The 26179-nt window shown below is 34.1% G+C and overlaps 1 protein-coding gene across 2 annotated transcripts in view; it reads left to right on the forward strand.

Moving 5' to 3' along the window:
* TMTC2 (transmembrane O-mannosyltransferase targeting cadherins 2) overlaps nt 1-26179 on the forward strand; it is a 365840-nt gene that overhangs the window by 240748 nt on the left and 98913 nt on the right. For both annotated transcript variants that reach the window (XM_069491843.1, XM_069491844.1), the window contains one exon: nt 9047-9168. In XM_069491843.1, the coding sequence (XP_069347944.1) occupies nt 9047-9168 (122 nt within the window). The remainder of the gene's footprint in view (nt 1-9046; nt 9169-26179) is intronic.

The raw sequence follows: 26179 nt of genomic DNA on the forward strand, positions 1-26179 counted from the left end.
CAAGGGAAGGTTAGAAAGGCCTTGCTTTCGAGGTCCTTTCTAACATCGTTCAGTTCAAAGTACACAGCATGCCAAAGTACCCTACTATGGTGTATTGTGTTCTGAGCATCGGCACAAGTAATATAAATTAAGTTTAAAATTAAATATATTACTAATTGTATATATTTTGCTGTGTATTTATGTCTGTTTTCCCTAATAGGTAGGGGAAGGTTATTTTCTACTTACAAATTTCGTTTACCTTTTCAAATGAGCTGTCATTTGGTTTTAATTTTATCTACACTGGTAGAAGTCATTGCCATATTCAAATTGAATGAACAATGATAATAGAGCATGCAAAGTTTTGTTCCAGAATGCAAGTCGTTTTACCATGTCAGTTATGGGAATGGGATGTGTAGATTATTGTAGAATCTTATTCTCAAGTATTCATTAAAAATAGGATGAATATATACATTTCTAATATGCTTTAGTAATTAACATTAATATAGCAATTTATAGTATAAATGAATTATTCATTGCCCATTATAGAGACATATTACTTGACCGAGTAATATACATGAAACGTACTCCTGAAAAGATCTGTATAAAACTGAAAATCCTTCTATTCTACTCTTCTTTCTTTCTTTCTTTCTTTATTTTGGAGACAGGGTCTCGCTCTTTTGCCCGAGCTGGGGTGCCATGGTGTCAGCCTAGCTCACAGCAACCTCAAACTCCTGGGCTTAAGCAATCCTTCTGCTTCAGCCTCCCGAGTAGCTGGGACTACAGGCATGGCCCACCATGCCTGGCTAATTTTTTCTATACATTTTTAGTCCAGCTAATTTCTTTCTGTTTTTTACTAGAGACGGGGTCTCACTCTTGGTCATGCTGGTCTCGAACTCCTGACGTCGAGTGATCCTCCCGCCTCGGCCTCCCAGAGTGCTAGGATTACAGGCTTGAGCCACTGCGCCCGGCCTATTCTACTCTTCTAACTCAAAGCAGAGTCCTTTCTCATTTTCCTGCAATTATTCAAGTTCTACTTCTCTGAATACTACTATTTTCATTAGTTCCTTCCAGGCTAGTACGGTATTTACTCATTTGTTTTCCTTTCTCTAGTATAAGCCTTTAAAAAAAACAAAAAACCAAAAAAACAAATAACAAATATAATTTAGCACTTATTTGCTTCTGGTGTTCTCTAATTAATTATATTATGCCATTTTATTTACTCCATTGTAATTCTCCTGAGGACAGTACTATATTTTTAGGGGAATGATCCTCATCTCCCCCAGCGTACACTTGGAGATACACACACACGCACAGTCTCTCTCTATTTTGAAAAATTCTGAGCATTTTATAGGATTGGCTCTAACATTTTATTGATTGATTATTTTAGTGATTTATTTCCTTGAAAATATAAGGGAAATTTATTAGCCTTGAGAACTTCAGGATCCCTGGTTGCAAATGGAGAAATATTGACACAGGTTCCTGGCTTTTTTTCCAAGTTAAATTTTGATGGCATGTCAGATGTTTCCTGTACATAACTTCACACTAGAAATTAAGAACCTTTCTAACTTTTACCGAAGTTTAATCTGTTTCTTGACAATTAGTGTTTTTACTTAATGAAACACATGTTTTTTTTCCTACATTTCTTGTGTTTCTTTTAAGACTACCCTTTCAGGCTTCAAGGGTTTCCCCTTAAGTTCAGTGCTACAGGATTTTGTAAAGAATTACATACTGAACCTTTTCACAACCCTCCTCAATTTAAGCTTGGATAATGTTTTCATTTTACTTCCAATCCCTTCATCCTAGTACAAGTTATAATTGTTGAAGTCCATTGTCAGATGGTAAGTAACCTCTTTTGTAATCATGTTGCTGTTTTCTTTGTCTTTTCCTGGTCTGTACAGTAGTAGCCAGTAAGGACTTTCAGTCAGAACCAATGTATCTGGGGCAACTGGATGGAGGTGTTACTATAAGAATAAGATGAGGAAAAGACTAAGATGGAGATCCAAGAGATTCACAAAATTTGTCTGCTAAGAGTTAATAGCAACTTTGTGACATAGATAGGTTTTAGAAAGCGAGACCCTGTCATGTTTCTCATGCTAACACTGTGAAGTAAAAAGTGAGAATTGAAATCACAGCTAAACTCTCGGTATAATCTACCCCAATATCATATGGCTCTGAAAGACTGTGGGTTCTGGAAAAAAATTATTTGGAAATTTATTTTAAATTACATGTGTACAAATGTAACATATACATCCAAGTTGATACCGGATGTGATCAACTATCACATATTTTTCAAGGACTATGTGAAGCCAAAGTCTTCTGGACTTAGGTTGGAAGAAAGAAAAAGAAATGAAAGATCTTGTGTCTGGTTCTATTTGTCTCATGGTCAGGTTTGGTACCAGAGGGATTATAATTGCTGAAGCAAGTTCCATGGGTACATAAACAGGTGAGAGGGGAGTTTGAGTAAATAGAGAATGGAATAGTAATCTTGAATACCAAAACTCAGTTTTGTGAAAATTCCCTTTTTCTCAAATTGATTCATAGACTTTAAGTCAATAACAATAAACATTCCAAAAAGAAATTTTTCAAAAACTTGACAAATTGATTCTAAAGTTTACCTTATATAATTAATAGGGAAATAGAGTCAAGAATGTTTATAGAAGGATAGTGGGTGAGACTTGCTCTTCTAGCTATTAACATATTAGAAGAAGCTACCAGTGATGCGAACAGTGTTATACCTCTTTAAGAAAAGAAAACCAGACCAGTAGGACAAAGTGAAGACCCTAGAAACAGACAGAAATTTATGTAAGGTTTGTGTAGGTAATAAATGTGGAATTAAATATTGGTGAGGAAAGGAAATTCTTATAAAAGTTGATCTAGGACAATTAATTGAATGTTCAGAAAGGGATAAAACTAGTACTTGCCTCATAACATGACAAAATGTATTTCATATGGAATAAGTAGCTTATTTTTAAAAATGAAACTATATAATTGGAATGTATATCTCTATGATATAGAGAAGAATTTTTTGTGTATAAAAGGTACTCTAAGAATTCCCCTACTATTAATATATATTTATTCTAAAGTTATAATATGTGTTTTTTAAAAAACATTACAAAAAGAGGATAATTGCTGAAGTAAGAGCAGTACTTACTTACATAAGAAGTTGGGAGGAGAATTTGAATAAACAAAAAATTGAAAACTGAATTTAGGGAAAATTGGCAGGGTTTTATTTAAAATCAGAATGCTAGAATGAACCTAAATACTTAAAACTAGAAAAATATTTTACTATATAATTGATTTTTTCCATATGTAAAATTCTATAAAAATACATCAAAATTTGCTAATGGCTATCTATGGTTGATGGAATTCTTTCGATTTTATAAAATTATGATCTTTTAGACTTTCTATAATGAGCAGGTATGATGTTAGCAATTAGAAAACAAATGTTTGAATATTAAAAGGAATAATCAAGAACCAATTGGTCTCGGTATAGTCTTAAATAGATCAACTGGAAAATTCATGAATAAGAGTTCCTTTTTAAACTATAAGATATTGTAACTGGTTTATGAAATGATTATGTATAAATATCTGGACAGTGTAGGTCCACATCATTTTGGGACTATGGATTATGTGTTCTTAGTTCCTGAAGTAAATTATGAAACTGAGGCCCTGTCTAATAACATACTTTTCCAAACTATACAGGTATTTAATGGCAAAATTAGAATTCAGAACCAAGCCATCAAAGCACTGTTTTTGTATATAATTCATAATTCAATACTGTGTCATAATTGTGGATAATTTCAACAGGTAGAGAAACAAACCAAGTTCGTCAATCTGTTAATTAAAATGTACTTCTTTCATTTTAAAATTATGTAGCAAAGTTATTTCCTAAGGAACACATTAAAAGTAACCTATAAAAGAGAACTAATAATAGCAAGCTTGAAGATTGCTGTAAGTACTTATTAAAAGAAAAATGACCAACACAATAAAAAAAAATCAGTATAACAACTACCAAATAAACCTGGTATCTTAGCTAGAAAATAAGCATTACTTAAAATTGGAATGGCTACCTTAGCAACCAGCTAAGTACTCAAACTTGGAGAGCCTAGAAATTAGGTAGATTAGGATAGAATGACTGCCCTTCTGGCAAAACATCCTGAAAATATCTACCAATATTGGCAATGTGATACTTTCACTGTATTAGTAGCAGGAAGCCTGCTAGAAATCACATTCGGGTGTTTTATAAGCGCCCTCATTCTTTACACTAGAAAAAAATGCTATGAATTATGTGGGACCTTTGACAAAAATAGGTTTTCTCTCCCATGTGCTTGTCTGGAAGTTTTAAAGTGAATAAATGTCTGAAACTTCTATAATTATTTAAATTATTGCTAGATATATGAATGAATTGGTGTTGTCTGCCTCTGAGTCACCCATGGATCACTGAATCTGTATCATAATTTTGCCCATAACCACTTAATATCTGTAGTATTACTTAATATTTTTCTTTATTCTAAACCATGATGTCTGTGAAATCACATTTTTAATATACATTAAATCAAATTCATAAATATCAAATTTTTAAAAAGTTTTTGTTCCATGTGCACCTAAAAGCAAACATTGGAAAACACTGATAAATCTGTCACTAGACTATAAGCAACAAATGATATCTTACTAATCTTTGTTTACCATGCATATGCATTGCTCATGTTGGTTTAACCTGAATTGGTATACAAGGTATATGCTAAAAAATTAAAAAAAAAAAAATAGCATTTAGTAACTACTATAGGAGTTGAGGAGGGTCTGATCACTTTTGGAAAGGGTAGTCACAAAAGTTTTTTTTTAAAAAATAGGGAATCTGTACTGAATCTTAGTATTTCCCACTACATGCTCTATTCTTTATCTGCAAGCAGGAGCTGTCCAGTAATTTGAAACATAAGAATCAGTGAGATCTAGACTATTACATCATCAATAACCCAACATTCTTTCCTTAAGCAGTTAGCCTTTGCCTGGGTTATTTAGACCCGGGGCTTTTTGGGGAGCAAGAGTGACATTATTTGTTCTACATCTGAAACTGGTTTATATCTGCCTGAAGCCAGCCTAGAGACACCCAAATCCCTTTTGTCTGTGAGCGAATCAGAAATAAATCTGGGTGATGAACCTGATCGCTACATCATTGCACAGCAAATCTTTTCATTCTTATGAAAGTGCTTCTATTATGTCATTTTTCGCAGGATGAGAAGGAAAAATAGTCGTCATTACTTCTTTCCTCCTGGGCATCATAGACATTTTTTTTTCCATTATTGTAAGTTAAGAAAAATTATAGTACCAGAAAAGATGACTTAGCTCTCATTCCCTCACCCCATTCCTGATTAAGTATCTTTATTTCCTTCCTTATTGAATTTACTGAACTTTCTTTTCCTATGGCCATTTCCTTTATGGAAATTTTTATGATTTTTAGTATTTTAATCAAGCTTGAAGGATTGCACATATACCATTCTCTTCTAAAACTAAATCTACTGATGGTAATTTTGCAGTTATTTTATCTCCTCTCTGATTATTTTTGATATTATTTGGGTAAAATGTTGTAGTTCTAAGAGCCAGAGAAAACTCTAATCTGAATCCATTTAGTATTTGCTTGTTTTTGATCTTGAGTAAGTTAGTTATGCCCAGGGAGCCACAGTTACTCCATTTGTAAAATGATATTGATGTTACAGTGTAGGGATAGTGTAAAGATATAACGATAATATATTTAAGACATTAGTAGGTATTCACTAAGTAATAAACTTTATTTGGCAGGCAGCTTGATGCAATGGAAAACATCATGGCTCTGGAGCCATTCAATCCTTTTAGGACAGGATTATTAACTGTCCTTGTGCAAGTCACTTATCATTCCAGAGCCTTCCTCCTCATCTATAAAATGGGTATTATAATCCTTATTGTGGATTAGAAATGAGAAATGTAAAGCTCTTACCTTGCCATTGCCAGGGATCTAACAACTATTTGTTGTTCTAGTATTGTTTGTTGCTTAAATCTTTGAGTTGCCTTTTTAACATATTTGCATTTATCCATGATTATTTTCACGCATTTTAGCTTTTGTATCTTGATTTTATAGACCCTTATCATGTTAAGGTTAACCTTACAGCTAAAGTACATCTTCTGTGTCACATATTTTCCTCTTAAGAATTGAATTATGTATGTGTAAGAAGCATTTTTAAAGGTCAGTCATGGATTATCATTGATCTTCCTTACTCTTTTAATTCAATAGATAAGCCCAAGGCAAAGTGAAATGAACCTGCTGGCCAATGTATCAGAAGCTAGAAAACAATTTTCTATGAGAAAGAGAGACAGAAAGAGAGAAGGGGTATAATTCTCACCTGAGCTGAGGAGTTAGAAAGTTTATGATTATTCTCTACCTGCTGGTTAAGGAAACGTATTGAGATCAGGCAGTCCTGGGTTTAAATTGCAGCTTTACCACTTTATATATTTATGATTTTCTTTATATATCTATGATTTTCTTATTAACTGCTTCTCAGTTTTTTCATCTGTAAAATCCAGGTAGTGACATTCCTTAATAAACAATGAGATACATTTAGAAAGCAGCTAATACAGAAAATTTTTTTCATCTTGCAAACCTACTATGACCAGTTGGTAGTGGTTAAGTGGCATAACTTGTTAAGCATCCTTGAAAGCCTAAGAAAAAAATCTACATGCCTAAATGTATAGCATAAGAGGAGTGTGTGAATATAAGTCAGACATTTGCTTCCTATAGCTTGCTACCCCAATTCATAGTAAACACTCAATGAATGGTGACACGAAGTTTTTCTAACTTGTAATGAATAGTACCTAAGTATCAGGTTTCATATACTTGCCAAGATGCATGATTATATTACATTAGTTGTAGCCCTTTAATATTTCCTGTGTCACAAGTTTTACAAATTATTATAATAAGTTGCTTATGAGTTCTTACTGAAAAAATGGGCCAGCCATTAAGTATTTAGCAAATTAATAATGTTTCATTTCAAAGTAGATTTTAATAATAGATTTCTGACTTGGAAAAAAGGTAGCATACTTTCTGAAATGATGTTTAGACTTTAACAACTTAAACATTACAAAGATTTAAATTTCAAAAACACTCTAGTAAAAGGCTTTTTCGTACTCTTTTTCTGTACAGAAAACCTATTGTTATTCTAAAAATTAGTTAAATTTTAATGAATGAAAAATAGAAGCTATATTAAAACCAAGGGTTGTACAACTTTCAAAAACTTTGAGCACTTTAAAAACCAAGGTAGAATTTCAGGTTGATTCGATATGGAACCAGAACTCGGGCCCATCTTCCACTTTGTAAGCCATTTTAGAGATAAATATTTAGATATAATTTATCATTAATTCTTTTAGAATTTTCATTACTTCAGGGCTTGTGCATCTTCTCTGTTATGTATATCATACCTAGTTTTGTTTTAGTATGAAGAAGTAGTTCACTTTTCCTAAGAAAAATTACTATTTGCTTTTTTTGTAAACATTCATTACCAACATGTCAAAAAAAAATCCACTTGACAGGGTTCTAGTTTTTACAGAGGTATTAAAATAAAAACTATGTAATTACAGAAATTTATGGAAATTAAAAAAATCTCTTCCCAATCTGTCATTTTAACAACTGCAAGCATTTCTGTGTATTCCATTCCACTCTTTGGTCTTTCCTTCAGTATTTCTTGTATCTCCCCTAAACAAGTCATTTAATCTAACCAACTTGCTAAATGTAAACATGTTTTAAACTGTGAGGAAAAAGAAATCAAACATTTTTCACCTATCATTTTTATGATATTATGAAGACTGTTAAGAGAACTAGGAACATGTGTAAGTGGACACATGCATTGTTGTGCATATTACATATTTTTCAGCAATGTTTTTTACTAACCAGCTAAGCAAAGGGCATTCAAAAGATCAGGAGACTTGAGCCAATTCAATTTATCAACCATATTTGTATTGACAGTACTGTGTTAACACAAAGTAAATTTGATTAAAACAAAACGGAGCGAGTTCTTCCTTTGAAGCAAAAATATACATCCAATGTGGATAATACATTTAGGAAAGCATCTGATTATGCCTCAAAAGGAAAAAGCTATCATAATTATGATTAATCAAGCAATTAAGGACTATCTGGAAAACAGTGAAGTTACCAGTCTGTTGCCTGGTCTCAAGAAATTGAGTAGCATCTACATTTGCAGTGCTTATTAAACTACAATATTTAACTTAATTATAAAAATTATCTAAAAGTCTAATTTTTGCCATCAGTTGAATATTCTTCAACATTATAATCATACAAAGGAGAAGAGAATGATAATAAACAGGCAACTGATATACTTTCAGCTTTTCAACATTTTTTTCCTGCTTGGCTATAGTGAAATGGTATTTGGTAGCTAAAACTTAGATAGATTGAAAGTTTTGACTAATGGCTAGAGGGCCTTAGACTAGCTTTGTACATAGTGCTGGGCAGGCTTGATAATTGTCACATATTCATTGGATTTTCAAATGAAACTGGTAAATTTTATTAACATATAAATGCAAATAATTTCTTAAAAAAATAAAATATAAAACTATTTTTAATTCTTTCCGTCTTTCTCAACAAGGTTGTAAGACGTTGAAGGCATAGGATCTTACACTTTTTTATATAGTCCCTGCATGAGGTTTTCCACTTATAAATACTTGAATTTCTAAATGAATAAATGAATGTGAATAGAAAATAACAAATGATTATACAGTAGAAAGAATAAACTTATCGCTAAGAAAAAAATGATGATGGAAAACATGCTTGGGAATCAGATATTCCTAGGTTAAAAATCAAAGCTTTACTACTTAATTTTTTCACTTTAGCTGTTTTACTTAATTTTTTAAACACAAGATTTTTCATTCTGTAAAATGGGAATCATGATGACTTCCCTGGCAATCAGATGAGGAAATGAATGAAAGTACTTGACACAGCATCTGAATTTCCAAGGAATATAAACATGATGGTAACGCTGTTGCAAATGCTGTGTTTTTAGTTTGGTCATCTTGATCCTCTTTCCAGGTGAAGCATATATGCGATTAAGCAAGCTCCCTGAAGCTGAGCATTGGTATATGGAATCTCTGAGGTCCAAGACTGACCACATCCCTGCTCATCTCACCTATGGGAAACTGCTAGCTCTAACAGTAAGTAACTACCTTCCTCACTTTTTAGAATTTAGTTTTTTCCATGTGGACTGAGATAGTTGGTGTTTGAGGTACTGTTTCTCAGCCAGCTACCTCATGTTGTTAGGATATAATGATAGTGATGCAAAGTTAGAACCCTGTGCAGGAAATATAGAAAAATGTATTACTTTGCCTGTGAGGTTTGGCCTAGATGAGTTACATCATTAAGTTATATCAGGGATCGTAGTCCCTGCGTAAGGCTCTCCACTTAGAGTCTTGATATTATGATCCTTGATGTAACTTAATGGAAACATATAAATGGAAAACACCAAATATATGATTACACAATGGATTTGTCCTTAAATCAGTGTTTGCATAAATATTATGTACTACCAATGAGTGTCACCTCCAAATTGGCTATAATTAGAACTAAATCTGATTCTTTTAAATAGCCGACAACAAATAATTTTGTATGTGCTCAGGAATTCCCTCTAGTTGAAACCATTCTGTAAGACAAGTAGAGTCATCATTTGACTACCCACTATGTAACAAGCACTTTTTTTATTATTATTTCAGAATATTCCAAGGGTACAAATGTTTTGGTTACATAAATTGCTTGTGTACAGTTTGAGTCAAAGTTGTAAGTGTGCCCATCCCCAGATAAGGTGCAATATTCCCATTAGGTATGAATTTACCTGTCTCCTCCTCCTGCCTCCCACCTCCTTGATTTCTGATGAATGTTATTTCCATATGTAAACATAAGTGCTGATTGATTAGTTCCAACTTAATGGTGAGTACATGTGTTTTTTTTTTTCCATTCTTGTGATACTTCACTTAGAAGAATGGTCTCCAGTTCCATCCAGGTTAACAAGCACTCTTGGAAGCCACAGTTCCCTGAAAGTGGTGTTAGTTTGAAGCATAAGAAATTGCTAATACTCTACCACTATGAAGTATAAAATAGATAATTTTATGTAATTTAAAGTAATATTAATATCTTTATTTTACACAGGGGAGAATGGTTTAAAAATTTAAGTACATTTTCTGAGCTTCCATAGCTAATAAGTGGTAGAACTAGGCTGAATCTAATTTCTGTGTTATTTAAGTTATACCACCTGATCTCTCTTCAATGTTAATAAAAAATAAATGAATATTGGATATGCTTTTAATGCTTAGCTGAACTCAAAAAGCAATAAGAGTTTCCCAGGAGCTATAAATGAAGGTGGTAGCTGAATACCAGAACAGTAAACAGTAGGCTGATTCTGCAGCTCATTTGGGGTCATCTATTAGTTATGTAAACCAGCGGGAAGGGGATTTTTTGTTTTTCATTCTTTCTGGAATAGGAGAAGCAGCTTTGAGCCAATGGAAGGCCAGGAATTAGATGCCTAAATAAAGCCGGGAAAATTCATACCCTCGGTGAAAGGATGACACAAAATAAGTTTGTCTACTGGAACAAGAAGGCAGCATGAACAGTTGCCTGTCTCAGATCAGGATCTGGATGGAGGATGAAGTCTCTGCTGGGAATTTATTTGTCCTCCCTTTACCGAGTTTTGGGTTTTGAATTTACCTGGATGATTAGGAAATTCCTAGCCCAAGAAATTAAATAAAACATAGTCAACTAAAAACCCTTGCTGAAGAAATGACTGAAGATACTGTGCAAAAGAACACAAATCTAGAAAGAGAGTGATAGAGGGAGGTGCAAAAATATTGGTGGGCAAAGAAAGTGGTGATCAGGTGGGTAATTCAGAAAGCTTTTAATGAATAAATACCGAGAAGGAATAACTACACAGGACTAATCAGAATCGGCGGGAGATTTCAATGGATAAGATTTTTAAACTGATTTTGGGAAATCAGCAGTTGTAAGTGTTAAAATTGATTTGTCAGCACATAGGAAGTGACAATCTAAAGGAACTTTGGAATGAGATAACAATGAAAGGAAGTCTGACTTACTCCAAGGAAACCTAGGGGGGCTCAAGACATGGAGGCAGCTGGCATAGAGTAAAGAGTGAGGTGTAAGCGGCATGAAAGGGGGTAATCAGTTTAAACCAAGGAATGGAACACTAAGATCTCTCCCCTGTGTATGCAAATGCAAGCAACCAGGCACCCACCTCCAAGGCAGGGGAAAGGGGTTCGCAATGGTAGAGCAAGTGAATGAGAGAGGTCTGGGACTTGTGAACAGCTTGCACAGTTGAAGGTGGAATGAAGAGGAGAGTGCAAAGAGGATTGATCGAAGGCCCTTCCGTGGACTATTAGATCCTTAATACCAATCCCCTACCCCGTGTAGAGTACGAACAACATAGGGTTTCTTCCTCTTCCCTCAGCACACACTTTCTCTAGATCAGAATTCACAGTTACCTTACCTCCCCAGAAATTGCTGAATTCTGAACTAGAGAAACTAAATCATGGTAGAGAAAAGATTTTCAAATACCTGAGTTTGGAGGCACCCTGTAAATGACTATCTCCCAAACCAGGCCCGCGTGAGTGAATCTGTCCCATCCAGAAAGCCCATCTGTGCCTTAGGAACTTGATTCAGCTCTTACTAACTCACACATTCATAAATATCAATGAGCAAACAAGGATCGTCAATCACATCAGGAAAGCCTCAAATGTAAAAGGTTGGAACTGAAGCACATTATTAGGAGAAGGAAACCTAAGGAAACAGCAGAATTCTTTAAAAGAATAATAATCCTTAGATGGTAACAAACAGCATTTTATGAAACAGGATGTCTTGAAAAAAATACTGGAAAAAAACAAGAACTTCTAGAAATTAAAAATATGATAGCAAAATAATTTTCATTTGGAGAATAGGAGAAGGAAGGTGAAGAAATCTCACATGCAAACAAAACATGAGGAGATTAAAAAATGTGAAAGAAGAGCTTATGAGAGAAGTCAGCATGGGGTCCAACAGAGGAAGGAAAGGAGAACATAACTCAGAGTTGAAGGATACAGTTGCTATTTCTGTCATTTACAGCGTCATAATATGTGTAGTTTAATGACATGGAAAAAAGTTGTTTTAATTTATGAAAACTTTTTCCAATTTCTGTCCTGATAGAATGATGATTTACACAATTCCACATAAATATAGGATCCATATACCTCTTGCCCCAGCTGCTATCTGAGATGTTCTTCTGGAATTCAAGTGGAAACATTTTAAATTAGATTGATAAAGACCACCTTCAAAAAATAGCTATAAAAGTTTCACATACCTGATTCACCCCCTCAAGAAAAACGTAGAAAAGAAAAATAATTTAAGCTTAAATGTTCATAATTTGGAATATGCTTAGACCATGACAGTGGTTATAGAAACCATGTGACCTTTTTTCAAATTTTTAAGCCTGAATATTTTAAGTTTCCTGTACCAAAAATATGATTTCTAAAGGCTGCTTTATTCTTTTCAGAAGGCTTTAAAAAAAAAAAAGATTTAAAAGTTTTAATTTACTGAACCATATGGAAGGGAAGGAAACACTCGCATACTACAATCCAAAATTTTAATTCTCCCCCTTACCCAAGACTTTTATAGTTTCCGACTTGCTGATTAGATGAAATATAAACCCTATGATGGAATGCCTTAAACTCTCAGTGCCAAAACCCAACAACCATCTCTAACAGTTTCTTTCTAAATCACAAGATTTGGCAAATTTTGGTCCCTAAGGATTGTCTTTGTCTGATTTTGGGGTTCTTGGCCTGGTAATAGGCCGTGGACTTAATATAGAATTGGAAAGGTGGGAAATGCCACACATTTCGACTTCTGAATACTTTAAATATATTATAAAATTGAATTGGCCTCTAGTCCCAAGAGAAGAGAAATAGAAATACAGTAGTGTTTTTACCCTTACGTCAAAACTGACCAAAGGCAAAATATGTAAAAATGACATACAACTATGTTAGACTGTGGAGGAAGATAGCCATGTAAGAATTACATTTTTATGAGACAAATTGGAAAAAGTATTGATTATTTGTTTTTCATTACAGTCAGTGGAATGATTCACTCAGTATATTTTTACAAGTTTTCCTTGAATTTGTGTAATATTTACAATATTTCAAAAAGTTCAAAGGGATCTGAGGTATTCCAGAATGCTTTGGCATAGTCTATAGATCAAATCCTTTTTATTTTGCTTCCAAAAGTGTCCTTTTCCTCTCTTGTTCAAATTTGACTTCCTGTGTGAAGTCTTGCCTGACACTCTCAAGCAGTTATTGTTTTTTATTCTTTCTCTGTACTTCCTGAGCACTGGTCTCAGTATCTCCATACTAGCACTTCCAAAATGAGTGACGGGTATAAATCTATGTCTCTCTTTTGACACTAGACATGGAACGGGGAGTTCAAGTCTTCACTTTTTATTTCTTCAAGACATGACATTTCACTGTGTTAGTAACTATGTCTGTACTCTTGTGCATTTTCCTTTTTAAGTTAGTTAAGGGATGGATACTTGACTTCTTAGTATTTTTATTCCCCTACTCTGATACTCATTCCCATATTAATCCTTTTATTTGGTCAACACATGTATGAGACATACTACTGCATGCTGGGTACTGCTTTAATCCTCAGTGATCCATGCTGAAAACTTGAGAGTGAAAGCGGCACGATTACGGAGTGGACACAGAGTAATCTTCCAAAACCCTAGAGAGGAAGGTGGGCACAAAAGGGTGTGCATCTCTTGAGTGTCTGTATTTGACATGTGTTATTTCACAGAAGGTTGATAATAACTCTTGGGAACTGAGTATTATCTCCTTGTTATAAATGAAGAAACTGAGCTTCAAAGATTGAAGGAACATTTCCCCCAAATCATACAGCTATTAAATAGTAGAATTGACGGTTACTCCAAGGTTTTCTGAATTGTCATTAATTTTCATTCCATATTAAATAATTTTAAGTTTGGGGTCCCCCCCACTTGGAATACATGATTGAACTGATTGAAGATTTGAAAAGTAAATTACTATTCCCCTCTTCTCTTTTCATAACTCATTTTTAGATATTACCTACCTTTAAATACTGGTTTAGTTTGAGTGGTTAAACTGATTTGTTTTATTAGGTATGATAGGTCATGAACATAGGATATCAGTTTTAGGCTCTTGGCACTTTTAGATCCTACATTATACCTTGAATACAAATTTTCCAGGGTTCCCTGGGGAATAATTCTGCATTAGAGTCATTGTAGCTTCCATGTTTAAATATAGTTGGACCCAAGTGACATCTCTCTAAAATATATGGAACTTTCATACCAATGTCATGTCCAATTAAAATACTAAACATGAGATGAGTTTGATTGCTCTGCTTAAAATTGTGATTTATTCCTTTTTTGAACTTTGTTACCTAGAGCAAATGCCATGAATTTAAAATTGGACATGCATTAACAGAGAAGGGAAGGAATAACATTTCCATTAATGTGGTATATCAGATGATTTTATAGTTATTTCTAAAGCTGTGTGGGTTCTCGAGTTGTGTACACATGCTTACTTTGATTTTTTTTTTTTGTCTTTCTTTTTGTCCTCTTCAATTTATGTAAGCCAAATATTTTATAGTTTTTGTGAGCCAGTAAAATTAATATTGACTTAAATTATAGTAAAAGTTACTTGGCTGTTAGCTTATTTTCCAGATTCAGGTTAGCAGGAGAGAAGGAAGGATATTGGAGACTCTGCAATAATTCTTGATACAGAAAACCTTTATTTTGGCTACTGCATGGAAGCACTGAGCCAGACTTCTGTGTCTAGCCAAAGTTAATTGGGCTACATAAAACTACAGTTGTGAAAGTACTTGAGATTCTACAGAAAATCCCCATATCCCAGGCTAAAATGATGTCTGTGTAGTTTATCTAGAAGTGCAAAGCTGTATATTTCCATGGGTCTATTGTAATTATTATTATTACTTAGAACTAAGACTTTATTTCCTTTCATTTGGCCCTCCCCAGAGCAAAGTTCTTTACAATGTGCATGTTGACCAACATTTGGATTGTTTTGTTTCATTATAATTACTGCATAGCCATGTTTAGATTGGAGAAGGGAACAAAAGTAATTTTTCCTGTGACTTTGAATGGCTATTATGGATATGTCTAATCTAAGTTGCAAATTCTATTCTATGGAAAGGGAAAGCATAATGTCTATATCATGTTACTGAAATACTGGATGAAATATAGAAGGAAGTTAAATCAATATGATATGCAGTTAAGCATTTATATGAAGTTGCCTCATCTAAACTTCGTGATGTAGCATTCTGGAGCTAATATAATTATCATTGTATTATTTTTCAATAGATTTAAGGGGTACAAGTTGAATTTTGTTAAATGTGTATATTGTATACTGGTGAAGTCTAGGCTTTTTGTGTACCCATCACCTGGATAGTGTACATTGTATGCAACAGATAATTTTTTATCCCTTAACCCCTGCCACCCTTACCCCTTTTGAGTCTCTAGTGTCAATTGTAGCTCTCTGTGTGTCCTTGCGTAGCCATAGCTTAGCTTCTGCGTATGAGTGAGAACACCCAGCCTTTAGTTTTCTGTTCCTGAGTTACTTCATTTAGGATAATGACCTCCAGTTCCATCCATGTTGCTGCAAAAGACATGATTTCACTCTTTCTTATGGCTCAGTAGTACTCTGTGTGTGTTTGAGTCTGTGTGTGTCTGTGTATGTGTGTATAGATATTTTGTTTATCCATTCATTGGTTGGTGAGCACTTAGGTTGATGCCATTTCTTTGTGATTGTAAATTGTGTTGCAATAAACATATGAGTGCAGGTATCATTTTGGTATGATTTCTTTATCTTTGGAATATCCAGTAATGGGATTGTAGGATCAAATAGTAGATCTACTTTTAGTTCTTTAAGAAATCTCCATAAATATATTTCTGTAGAGGTTGTGCTAATTTACATTCCCACCAGTGGTGTATAAGTGTTCCCTTTGCACCACATCTAAGCCAGCATCTGTTGTTACATTTGATGCTTTAGTAATAGCATTCTGATTGGAGTAAGATGGTATCTCATTATAGTTTTAATTTGCATTTCTCTGATTAGTGATGTTGAGCATTTTTTCATGTTGGCCATTTGTAAATCTTTTTATAATAAAAGTGCCTGTTCATGTCATTTGCTCACTTTTTAATGGGGTGGTTTGTTTTTTTCTTGCTGAGTTGTTTGAGTTCCTTTGTTGATTTTACATATTAGTCCTTTGTCAGATGCATAGTTTGTGAGTATTTTCTCCCATTCTGTAGGTTGTCTGTTTATCCATTTGATTATTTCTTTTGCTGTGCAGAAGCTTTTTAGTTTAATTAAGTTCTGTTTGTTTATTTTTGGTTTTATTGCATTTGCTTTTTGGGTCTTAGTCATAAATTCGTTGCCTGGACCAATGTCAGGGAGAGTTTTTACTAGATTTTCTTCTAGTATTTTTATGTTTCAGGTCTTCCGCTTAAGTCTTGAACATCTTGAGTTAATTTTTGTATATGGTGAGAGAAAAGGGTCCAGTTTCATTCTTATATCATGCATCTGGCTATCCAAGTTTCCTAGCACTATTTATTGAATACTGTGTCCCTTCCCCAGTATATGCTTTTGTCTGCCTTGTCAAAAATCAAGTGGTTGTAGGTATAGGGTTTTATTTCTGAGTTCTATATTCTTAACATTGATGTACATGTCTATTTTTATGCCAGTACCATTCTGTTTTGGTTACTGTATCCTTGTATTATAATTTGAAGTCAGGAAATGTGATGCCTCCCGTTTTGCACCTTTTGCTTAGGATTGCTTTGACTATTTGGGCTCTTTTTTGGTTCCATATAAATTTTAGGATTGTTTTCTCTAATTCTGTGAAAAGTGACATTGGTATTTTGATGGGAATTATATCAAATCTATAAATCACTTTGGGTGGTATGGACATTTAAACAATATTGATTGGTCTGATCCGTGAGCATGGGATGTTTTTTCATTTGTGTCTACAATTTCTTTCATCAGTGATTTCTAGTTCTCCTTATAGAGATCTTTCACCTCCTTGGTTAAATATATTCCTAGATATTTTATTTTTTACAGCTATTATAAATGAGATTGAGTTCTTGATGTGGCTTCCAGCTTGGTCATTATTCGTGTGTAGAAATGCTATTGATTTTTATATGTTAATTTGTAAATTTAGACTTTGCTGAATTCATCTGTCAAATCTAGGAAACTTCTGAGGGTATTCTAGATATAAGATCATATCATCAGCGGAGGCATTTTGGCTTCCTCTTTTCCAATTTGGATACCCTTTATTTCTTTCTCTTGCCTGACTGCTCTTGGTAGGGCTTCCAGAATTATGTTGAATAGAAATGGTGAAAGTGGGCATCCTAGTCATTTTCCAATTCTTAGGCTGAATGCTTTCAACTCTTCGGTATTCAGTATGATGTTGGATGTGGATTTGTCATGTGTGGCTTTTATTAATTTGAGACATGTTCTTTCTGTTACTTTGACTATGAAGCATAATGAATCTGATAGTTCATTATTTTAGGATCCTTCCCTCCACTCCAAAATTTACATTTTTTGTTATCTACTATCAATCTTAAAAGTACTCTCCTTGCTGCCACTAAGTGACAGGGGAATCCAAATATCACCAAAATATGACTTTTATTCTGCTTTTTTATGTCAATTAGTAGATGTCACCATTAGAGATACTTTATATTGCCAGATGGTCTCAGGAAGAATAAACATTAAATTTCTCAAATTCTTTGGTATTAAAGATCACATGAAATAATTTTAGCTGTTTTATGTCTAAATATATGTGCTTCTATGTTTGAAAAGAAATGATAGCTTTTTATTTAGAGGCAGATAAGATTATTTATTCAACAACACAGGTTTGAACTGCATGGTTCTACTTATATGCAGATTTTTTCAATAAAAAATTGGAAAATTTTTTAGAGATTTGTGGCAATTTGAAAAAACTCTCAGATGACCTACGATAGCCTAGAAATATCGCAAAAATTAAGAAAAAGTAGGTATATCATGAATCCACAATATATAGGTACTAGTCTATCATTTATTGCCATAAAATGAATACAAATATTATAAAATTAAAATTTATGCACACTTATAAGACTGTATGTGGAGCCATTTGCAGTTGAGAGAAATGTGAACATATGTAAAGATATGTAGTTTAACTGCATAAAATTAGTATTGTACCATCTACTATAATAATTTCATAGCCACCTCCTTTTGCTATCATGGTGAACTTAAGTGTTGGGAGTATCCACTTAAAACACTGTGACACTGATCATCTCTGCTTGAGCAGTTTATCTCTCCAGTAAATTGTGTATTGCAATAAAAAGTGATCTCTCCTGGTTTTGCATATTTTTTCATTGAGTTTAGTGCACTGTTGTAAACCTTGAATGACACCAAGGGACTCATGTGAGGTGTCACGGCTGACAATGGAAGTGTTCCCAAGAAGCAGATAAAGTCATGGCATTATAAGAAAAAGTTGAATTGCTTGATATGTACTGTAGATTGAGGACTGCAGCTGTGACTGCCCACCATTTCAGACTACTCATTTTATAAACAGATATGGTATTCATAAATACAGTACCATAAATGCATTTTCTTTTTTCTTAAAAATATTCTTAATAACATTTTCTTTCCTCTAGCTTACTTTATTATAAGAATGCAGTATATAATACAGCATACAAATGTGTTGACTGTTGATGTTACTGGTAAGGATTACACTCAACAGTAGGCTATTGGTAGTTATATGAAAATTTATTACATGCATTTTTAACTAGGCGGAGGATTGGTGCCCGTTGTTCAAGGGTCAATGTATATTACATTTTGTTATCTTGTTTGGTTTCTGTATTTGGACCGTAGTTATCATTTAATGCAACTTAAATAGCCAGCCAGCTTAAGCCCTCGTGATTCCCCAGTACTCTAATATGCCATGTTATTGGAGGCATGTAGATGGAGAAGTGTCATGCCTCTTAAATCTTGGTTTTCTTATAGGACTCTAAGAAGCCCAAGCTTTTGAAAAATCTTCATTAGTCACATGTTTGTGAGCCTGAACTGTGTCTCATGTTCTCTATTAAACAGTGGTGATACAAAGACTAACAGGGTAGAAATTCATTAACAAAAGCCAGGGTGTACCAATATTGTGACTGGTAGAAATTGCTTTGTTTCAAAAAGGACAATTATGTAGGTATTTTCATCATATTTACTTTTTAATTTTTATTATAGGCATGGGATCCCACACCCCTTGGGAAGCTTTTATAGTTCTATAATTTGCTAAATAAACCCCATTGATATATTATAATACTTGATTTGACTGCACGACTTTGGGCTTGGTATTTTTTCTACTACACCATTTTGACTCTCTTGTCACGTAAAAAAGGATGAAAACATTTTAATGTAAGTTAAACTGTTTTTAGTTTGTGCTATGTATTTTCCTAGCTTGATAATTTTTTTTTCTAATAATGCATCAAGTTGAAGAAAATTTGAATATCTGCTGTAGATAAAACAGCATCCTTCTCTAAGCCTGTGTTTACTCTTCGGGAGGGTGGTACAGATAACGCACATTTTAAAAAACAAACATCTTTCCTCCCAAGTGGATAGGCCAACATTTCCACCAAAGGAGATTGCCTTTCTTTCCTGTGGCATGTGGATATGAATGTATATCCATACACACACAGAAAGGGTGCCACATCTGTTCCAAGACATGAAAATCTTCATTTTTTTGCAGATTCATAAATAGGTTCAAAACCAGCCCAGCCATGAACTTGTTCACAAGCCCATAAGATTTTGGTGATTTCACCTTATGTTTACCTATGTTGCATTTGCGGTCCATGAGGCCTGCAGAGCCATAGATTGTCTCCTTCGTTTTTACTAAAATGATACTTGTTCCAAACACAAGTAATTCTGGGCTAAGTTTCATTTTTTTCCCCCAAGTCCTGACCTTCTGAACTTGTCATTCCTTTCATATATCCCTTGATATAAATCCTCATCTGTTTTCGTACATTATAAATAAGTATCACTCGTAAGGTGGCTCCTTATCCTGCCCCTTCGGTGGTCATATCGATCACAGTACCTCCAGAGATTAGTTTATACTCTATCATATAATGGAATAGGCATTTTTTGTACGTGCTATTCCATTGCCTCCATGATAAGCCCAAGAACTAGATACCTACTTTATAGATGAGGAAGATTTGACCTCAGGTTCACAGAGGTTAAATCTAAGTCTGTGTCCAAAGCCTATCACATTATACTACTACTCTTTTTTTCCTACAAGCTGTACTACTTGAATTATGCTCTAGCCTTTTGTTTATTATGCTAAAATGTACATACGTAGTGCCTCCTGTGCATACATGTCTCCCTTCAAAATGCATAAAAACTTATTTTTAAAACAAATCTTCAGTTTTTACATACAGTTCTGAAGCAAAAGGCATTTTCTGTGTATATTTTTAAATAAAAAGAATTTTAACCTAGCTTCTGGTAAAAAGGATTTAAGTATTGGTATATGGGAAGTAACAAAGTAATGATAGTGATAGTGAAGTTTAAAACTGAATTTTTAATTTAAATGTGGTATATAATTTCCCTCAGATTTCAAGGTTTGAAGGAACCATTAGGATATTTCAAACTGAAAAGCGTGTGGGTGGGGAGTGTGAGAGACCTGAGTGAAGTGACTTTGACCTTTACCTGGTAAACATTTAACTGGTAGAACATTGAGTTGGAGCCAGAGCACCTCAGCACTTACCTGCCTGGTATAATAATTTATTTGTTCTCACAGTGGAAAGCAAAATTCTTTTAAAAGGCTTAAAATTGCAGGACTTTCATTTCTGAGACATAATTGAGGCTCTTTGTCAAAAGTGACAGGAAGAGGTACATTCTCGAGCATATACTGTAATTCAGTGCACGTTGTAATAATGACAATTTAGGTAAAGGACAGCAACATGCAGAATGATTCACATATAAATAGGACCCTTTGGTCAGTTTGACGTTAGCCATGTAGCATAGTTTAAGGTGGGCATTGACCATTGTATAAAGCCATGTATTATGATATCCACATAATGGAGAAATAGGTAATGTAGTTGTTAGATATAATGGTCAGTCCAAAACTGTTTGTCCCTGAAAAATGAAACTTGAAGATACCATCTACTATATAGTTTGTTCAATGTATTATTTTATGAGATGAAACAGAAATAGCTAGAAGAGCAAACTTTGCTTGAATTAGAAATTACTTTAAGTAGGACGTTACTGATCATGAGCCTATGGCTTACGTTGTAAGATCTATTGCTTCGGCTCAAGATGGCTTCTTGAGGGTGTCTGTTTTCCTCTTTTCTACCTGGGGTACACGTTTGTCACAAGTGATCATTATCTTTTCCACTGCTTTTCCACGCATGAGAAAGAGGGGTCTTTCGTCCTGACCCCCTCACCACTTCAACAGTTGCCTATGCTTATATATAAAATAACTGCATTTTTGCCTTGATACATTTGCTTTGACTGTAAACACTAGCAAAGCTGACTCAACAAATAGTGCTACATGGCAAGGATTACTTTTGTGTAAGAATAAAATGAGGAATTTCAAATGTGAAATTTAAGAATGCCAAGATTTTACTACAGCCATTATTGTTTTGGTATTTTTCTATTAAAGCAATATTTCTGAAATGTACAAAATGCATTCCAAAAATGTCTTTCATGGAACATTCATACTTTCAGAATCTAAAAGAATCCAATAGTCCAATTAGTGTGGGAAAAGCTACACACTATATTCCCATTAATGGCTCTGAATGCCTTTTTTTTTTTTTTTTTTGAGACAGAGTCTCGCTTTGTTGCCCAGGCTAGAGTGAGTGCCATGGTGTCAGCCTAACTCACAGCAACCTCAAATTCCTGGGCTTAAGCGATGCTACTGCCTCAGCCTCCCGAGTAGCTGGGACTAAAGACATGCGCCACCATGCCCAGCTAATTTTTTTTCTATATATATTTTTAGTTGGCCAGATAATTTCTTTCTATTTTTAGTAGAGACGGGGTCTCGCTCTTGCTCAGGCTGGTCTTGAACTCCTGAGCTCAAACAATCTGCCCACCTCAGCCTCCCGAGTGCTAGGGCTACAGGCATGAGCCACCACGCCCGGCCCTGAATGTCTTTTTGTATTTAAAGCCCCATTTAAAAGTAGTAACATTCTCAGTCTCTATAAAAAGTCATCCATGTCTGGAAGGAGCAAGTTGTCATTATTTATTCACTTCTTTAAAAATGCAGAGTACTATGCTACCTCTTACTTTTGAGTTGTAATGTGGCAGATGAGTAGCTGACACTGGAATTAGAAAGGTCAGGTATGTCATTTTTCTTATTAGTATTATCTTTTATCCACAATTGTCAATTTTGTGAAGTTTGGTATAGTTACAACTAGATTATCTGTAAGTCCACATGGTGCAATATGACTTTTTAAATAAAAAATTAGACAGGTGGTGACTTTTCTTTTGGTTTCTATACTTGGCTAAATTAAGGGGACCAAAAGGTTCAGTTAGAGTTCTGGCAACCTCCTTATTGCTAACTAGTTTGCTATAAGTGGAGGGAAAGAAAATGAATCTAAAACTAAATATTGGTAAAAATAAGTCTTAAGACAATATGCTGGTTGTGCCTCATACACAGGTCTAAATTAAGGTTTGAAGTATCTAGGCCATCTGTATGAGGAACAGTATTAAAATCATATCTTGATTATTATAACATTGCTCTATGCCTTCTGTTCATTCAGAGGGAGGTGGATTTTTTTTTACCATATATATGTTTATTTATAAATGCATAAGTACAACACAACTAACAATGTTAAACATGTCACTATGATAGCATATTCTCACGTATTTTGAAGTAAACCCCCCTACTTTAGTCCTTCACCTTAAAACATGCTATCTGTTATCAACCTTTTCTTTTTTAATGTAAGTTTAACTTAAATTCATAGTATGTGAACAGCCTTGACCAGAGATTTATAAATGTTGATGCTCAGGGTGATTTTTTAAAAATGATAATTTGTCATGTTAAATTCAAACTTGCTGAATCTTAGAAAGCCTATATAAAAAGTAAGATCTGTGAGTCAGATGAAGTATGAATATTAGTGAAATTCATATAAGTATCAATATACATCTTACGGTATTTTCAGAGAGCCTAATATTATTTCAATAAAAAAGAAGGCTACATTCGAAAATAGGGTTGGGTTTTGAGGTAAAGCTTCAAAACATGTGAAATGGCTTATACAAAGAATCATATTACAGATCACCAGCATTTCCATTTACATGCAATGATAAAATTATTCTCTGTAGGCCCCCCATGAGGATATACTTTTCTATCAAAATAAATGCATTGACTAATCTTATGCTATACTTCCGTAGCATTTTGAGTATTTTGAAATAGCTGCTTAGAAACGATTTCATTAACTGATCAACACATGCATATGTGCACATATAGTAGTAACATTCATCAGGTGTCAGGCAGGTGGGAGGGAGGAGGAGAGGATGGGTATATTCCCATCTCATGGGTGTGGTGCACACTATCTGGGGGATGGACACGCTTGAAGTTCTGACTCGGGTGGGGCAAAGGCAATATATGTAACCCAAACATTTGTACCCCGGTAATATGCTGAAATAAAAACAAAATGATTTCAAAAAATAAATAAATAAAGCCCCATTTAGAATACTTACCATGGAACAATTTTTTAAGGTGAACCTCTTGTCATCCTGAGAAAAGAATGTTCTGCCAAAAGTACTTTGAGGACTTTATAATATTGCAAACTAAAAGGGAGCAGGACATAGTGCAAAAAATTTTAGAAATAAACATAGGTGTTAAAGACCATTTTTATCTGGTCAACTGGTAGACCATTGAGTTGGAGCCAGAATGCCTGAGCTATTGCTTACCCAGTAATTTATTTCTCTTTAAGTGGGCAGCCAGTATTAAGCATCTAAAAATTTAGTAAAAATGAGTGAGATTCATTGCTTTTCTCTCTGCTGGGTGGACAGATAGAAGGGGAGAGATTCAGCAAATGAAGACGGGGAGGTATCACGGAGGTTGACATTTTGAAAGAAAACACTTTGTTGCTCTTGTTGGGGCTAGAGCTACCCTAAAAATAGCCATTTGTCTAGATGAATCCAAAACAAAAAGGATTGAACTAACTGAAGTAACAGTTGATAATGTTATAATGTGTTCAAGGATGTATTTTTAATTTTCAGAATACTAGTAAAACAAAACAGCTTTGTTTTCATGCTCACAAAACTTCAGCCATACATTTGAAATAGGAAATTTACTTTCTTAATGTGTGACCAGAAGCAAATTATGTTTTGTTTTCAGTTTCTGAAATAGAAATGGCATTTGGCGATGGCAATATTTGAAATCTTTTTCTGACATGCCTATGGTAAATGCTGTTATTTATATCCTGTGCAGAATAATACATCAGAAGAAGCATTTATAACTTTGAGATTTTTTTTCTTTAACTGAAATGCTTTCAACCCTCCACATTTAGCAGTTTGAGTCATAATCTTTAAGTTTTATCTTATGAATTTATTTGTGTTGCAAACTATTTCAAACATGGTAAAAAGAATATTGTAATAGACACCTATGTATTTTTGACTCAGATAAAGCCTAAAAATTCTGAGGCATTTTTTAATGCAATTAATTTTAAGAGACTTCTTGTATGTCTATACCCAGTTTCCCCTCTCATTAATACCATACATTAGTATGGTACGTTTGTCACAATCAATGGGGCAATATTGATACATTATTATTAACTAAAGTCCATATTAAGATTTCTTCAGTTTTTCCCGACTGTCCTTTCGTTGTTCCAAGATCCCATTCAGGAAACCACATTGCATTTAATAGACGTGTCTGTTCTTGCTGTGACAGTTTCTGAGACTTTTATTTTGGTGCCCTTTTGAGTTTTGAGGAGTACTGGCCATATATTTTATAGAATGGTATTTATTTGGCTGATGTTTTGTCATGATTAGACTTGGGCTGTGGGTTTTTCGGAGGAAGACCACAGAAGTAAGTTGCCATTATCACATCATATCAAGGGTACCTATTATCAATATAACTTATCATTGTTTATGTTAACTTTGATGACCTGCCTTGAGGTAATTTTTGTCAGATTTCTCCATTGTAAAGACACTCTTTGCTTGTGAGTTACATTTTCCTGATAATGAGGATGTTGAGCACTTTTTCATATGCTTGCTGGCTATTTGTCTATCTTCTTGGGAGAAATGCCTATTCAATTCACTTGCCCATTTTCTGAAAGGCTTAATTGATTTTTTATTGTTGTGTTTAGGAGTTCTTTATATATTCTGGATATGAACCCCTCATCAGATATATGGTTTGCAAATACTTTATCCCATTCTCTGGTTGTCTTTTCACTCAGCTGATTTATTGTTTCCTTTGCGGGGCAATCTTTAAGATTGATGTGGTCCTGTTAGTCTATTTTTCCTTTTGTTGCCTGTGCTTTTAATGTTATATCCAAGAAATCATTGCCAAATCCAACGTCATGAAACTTTTTCCCTATGTTTTTTTCTAGGAGTTTTATAATTTCAGGTTTTATGTTTAGGTCTTAAATCCGTTTTGTGTTGTTTTTTATATGGTGTAATGTAAGGATCCAACTTCATTTTTTGTATGTGGATATTCAGTTTTCCCAACACTATTTGTTGAAGAGGCTATCCTTTCCCCATTCTGTAGCCTTGGTATCCTTGTCAAAGATCATTTGACCACATACATGAAGGTTTATTTCTGGGCTCACTATTCTATTCCATTGGTCTGTATGTGTCTGTCTTTATGTCAATACCATGCTGTTTTGATTACTGTAACTTTGGTGGTTCTCCCCCTCCCCTCCCAAAATTGTTTCAACTATTCAGAATCCTTTGAGACTCCATATGAAATTTTGGATTTTTTTTTTCTCTTTCTGCAAAAAAAAAAGAAAAAACAAAACAGAGAAACCCTGCCATTGAGATTTGATAGGAATTGCATTCAATCTGTTGGTTGCTTCAGGTAGTAGGGACATTTTAGCAATGTTAAGTTTTCCAATCCATGAACACAGGTTATGTTTCTTTTATCTGTGTCTTCTTTAATTTCTCTCATCAATGTTTTTTAGTT

This window comes from Eulemur rufifrons, chromosome 16 (assembly GCF_041146395.1).
Source record: "Eulemur rufifrons isolate Redbay chromosome 16, OSU_ERuf_1, whole genome shotgun sequence".
In the NCBI taxonomy this organism is placed as follows: domain Eukaryota; kingdom Metazoa; phylum Chordata; class Mammalia; order Primates; family Lemuridae; genus Eulemur; species Eulemur rufifrons.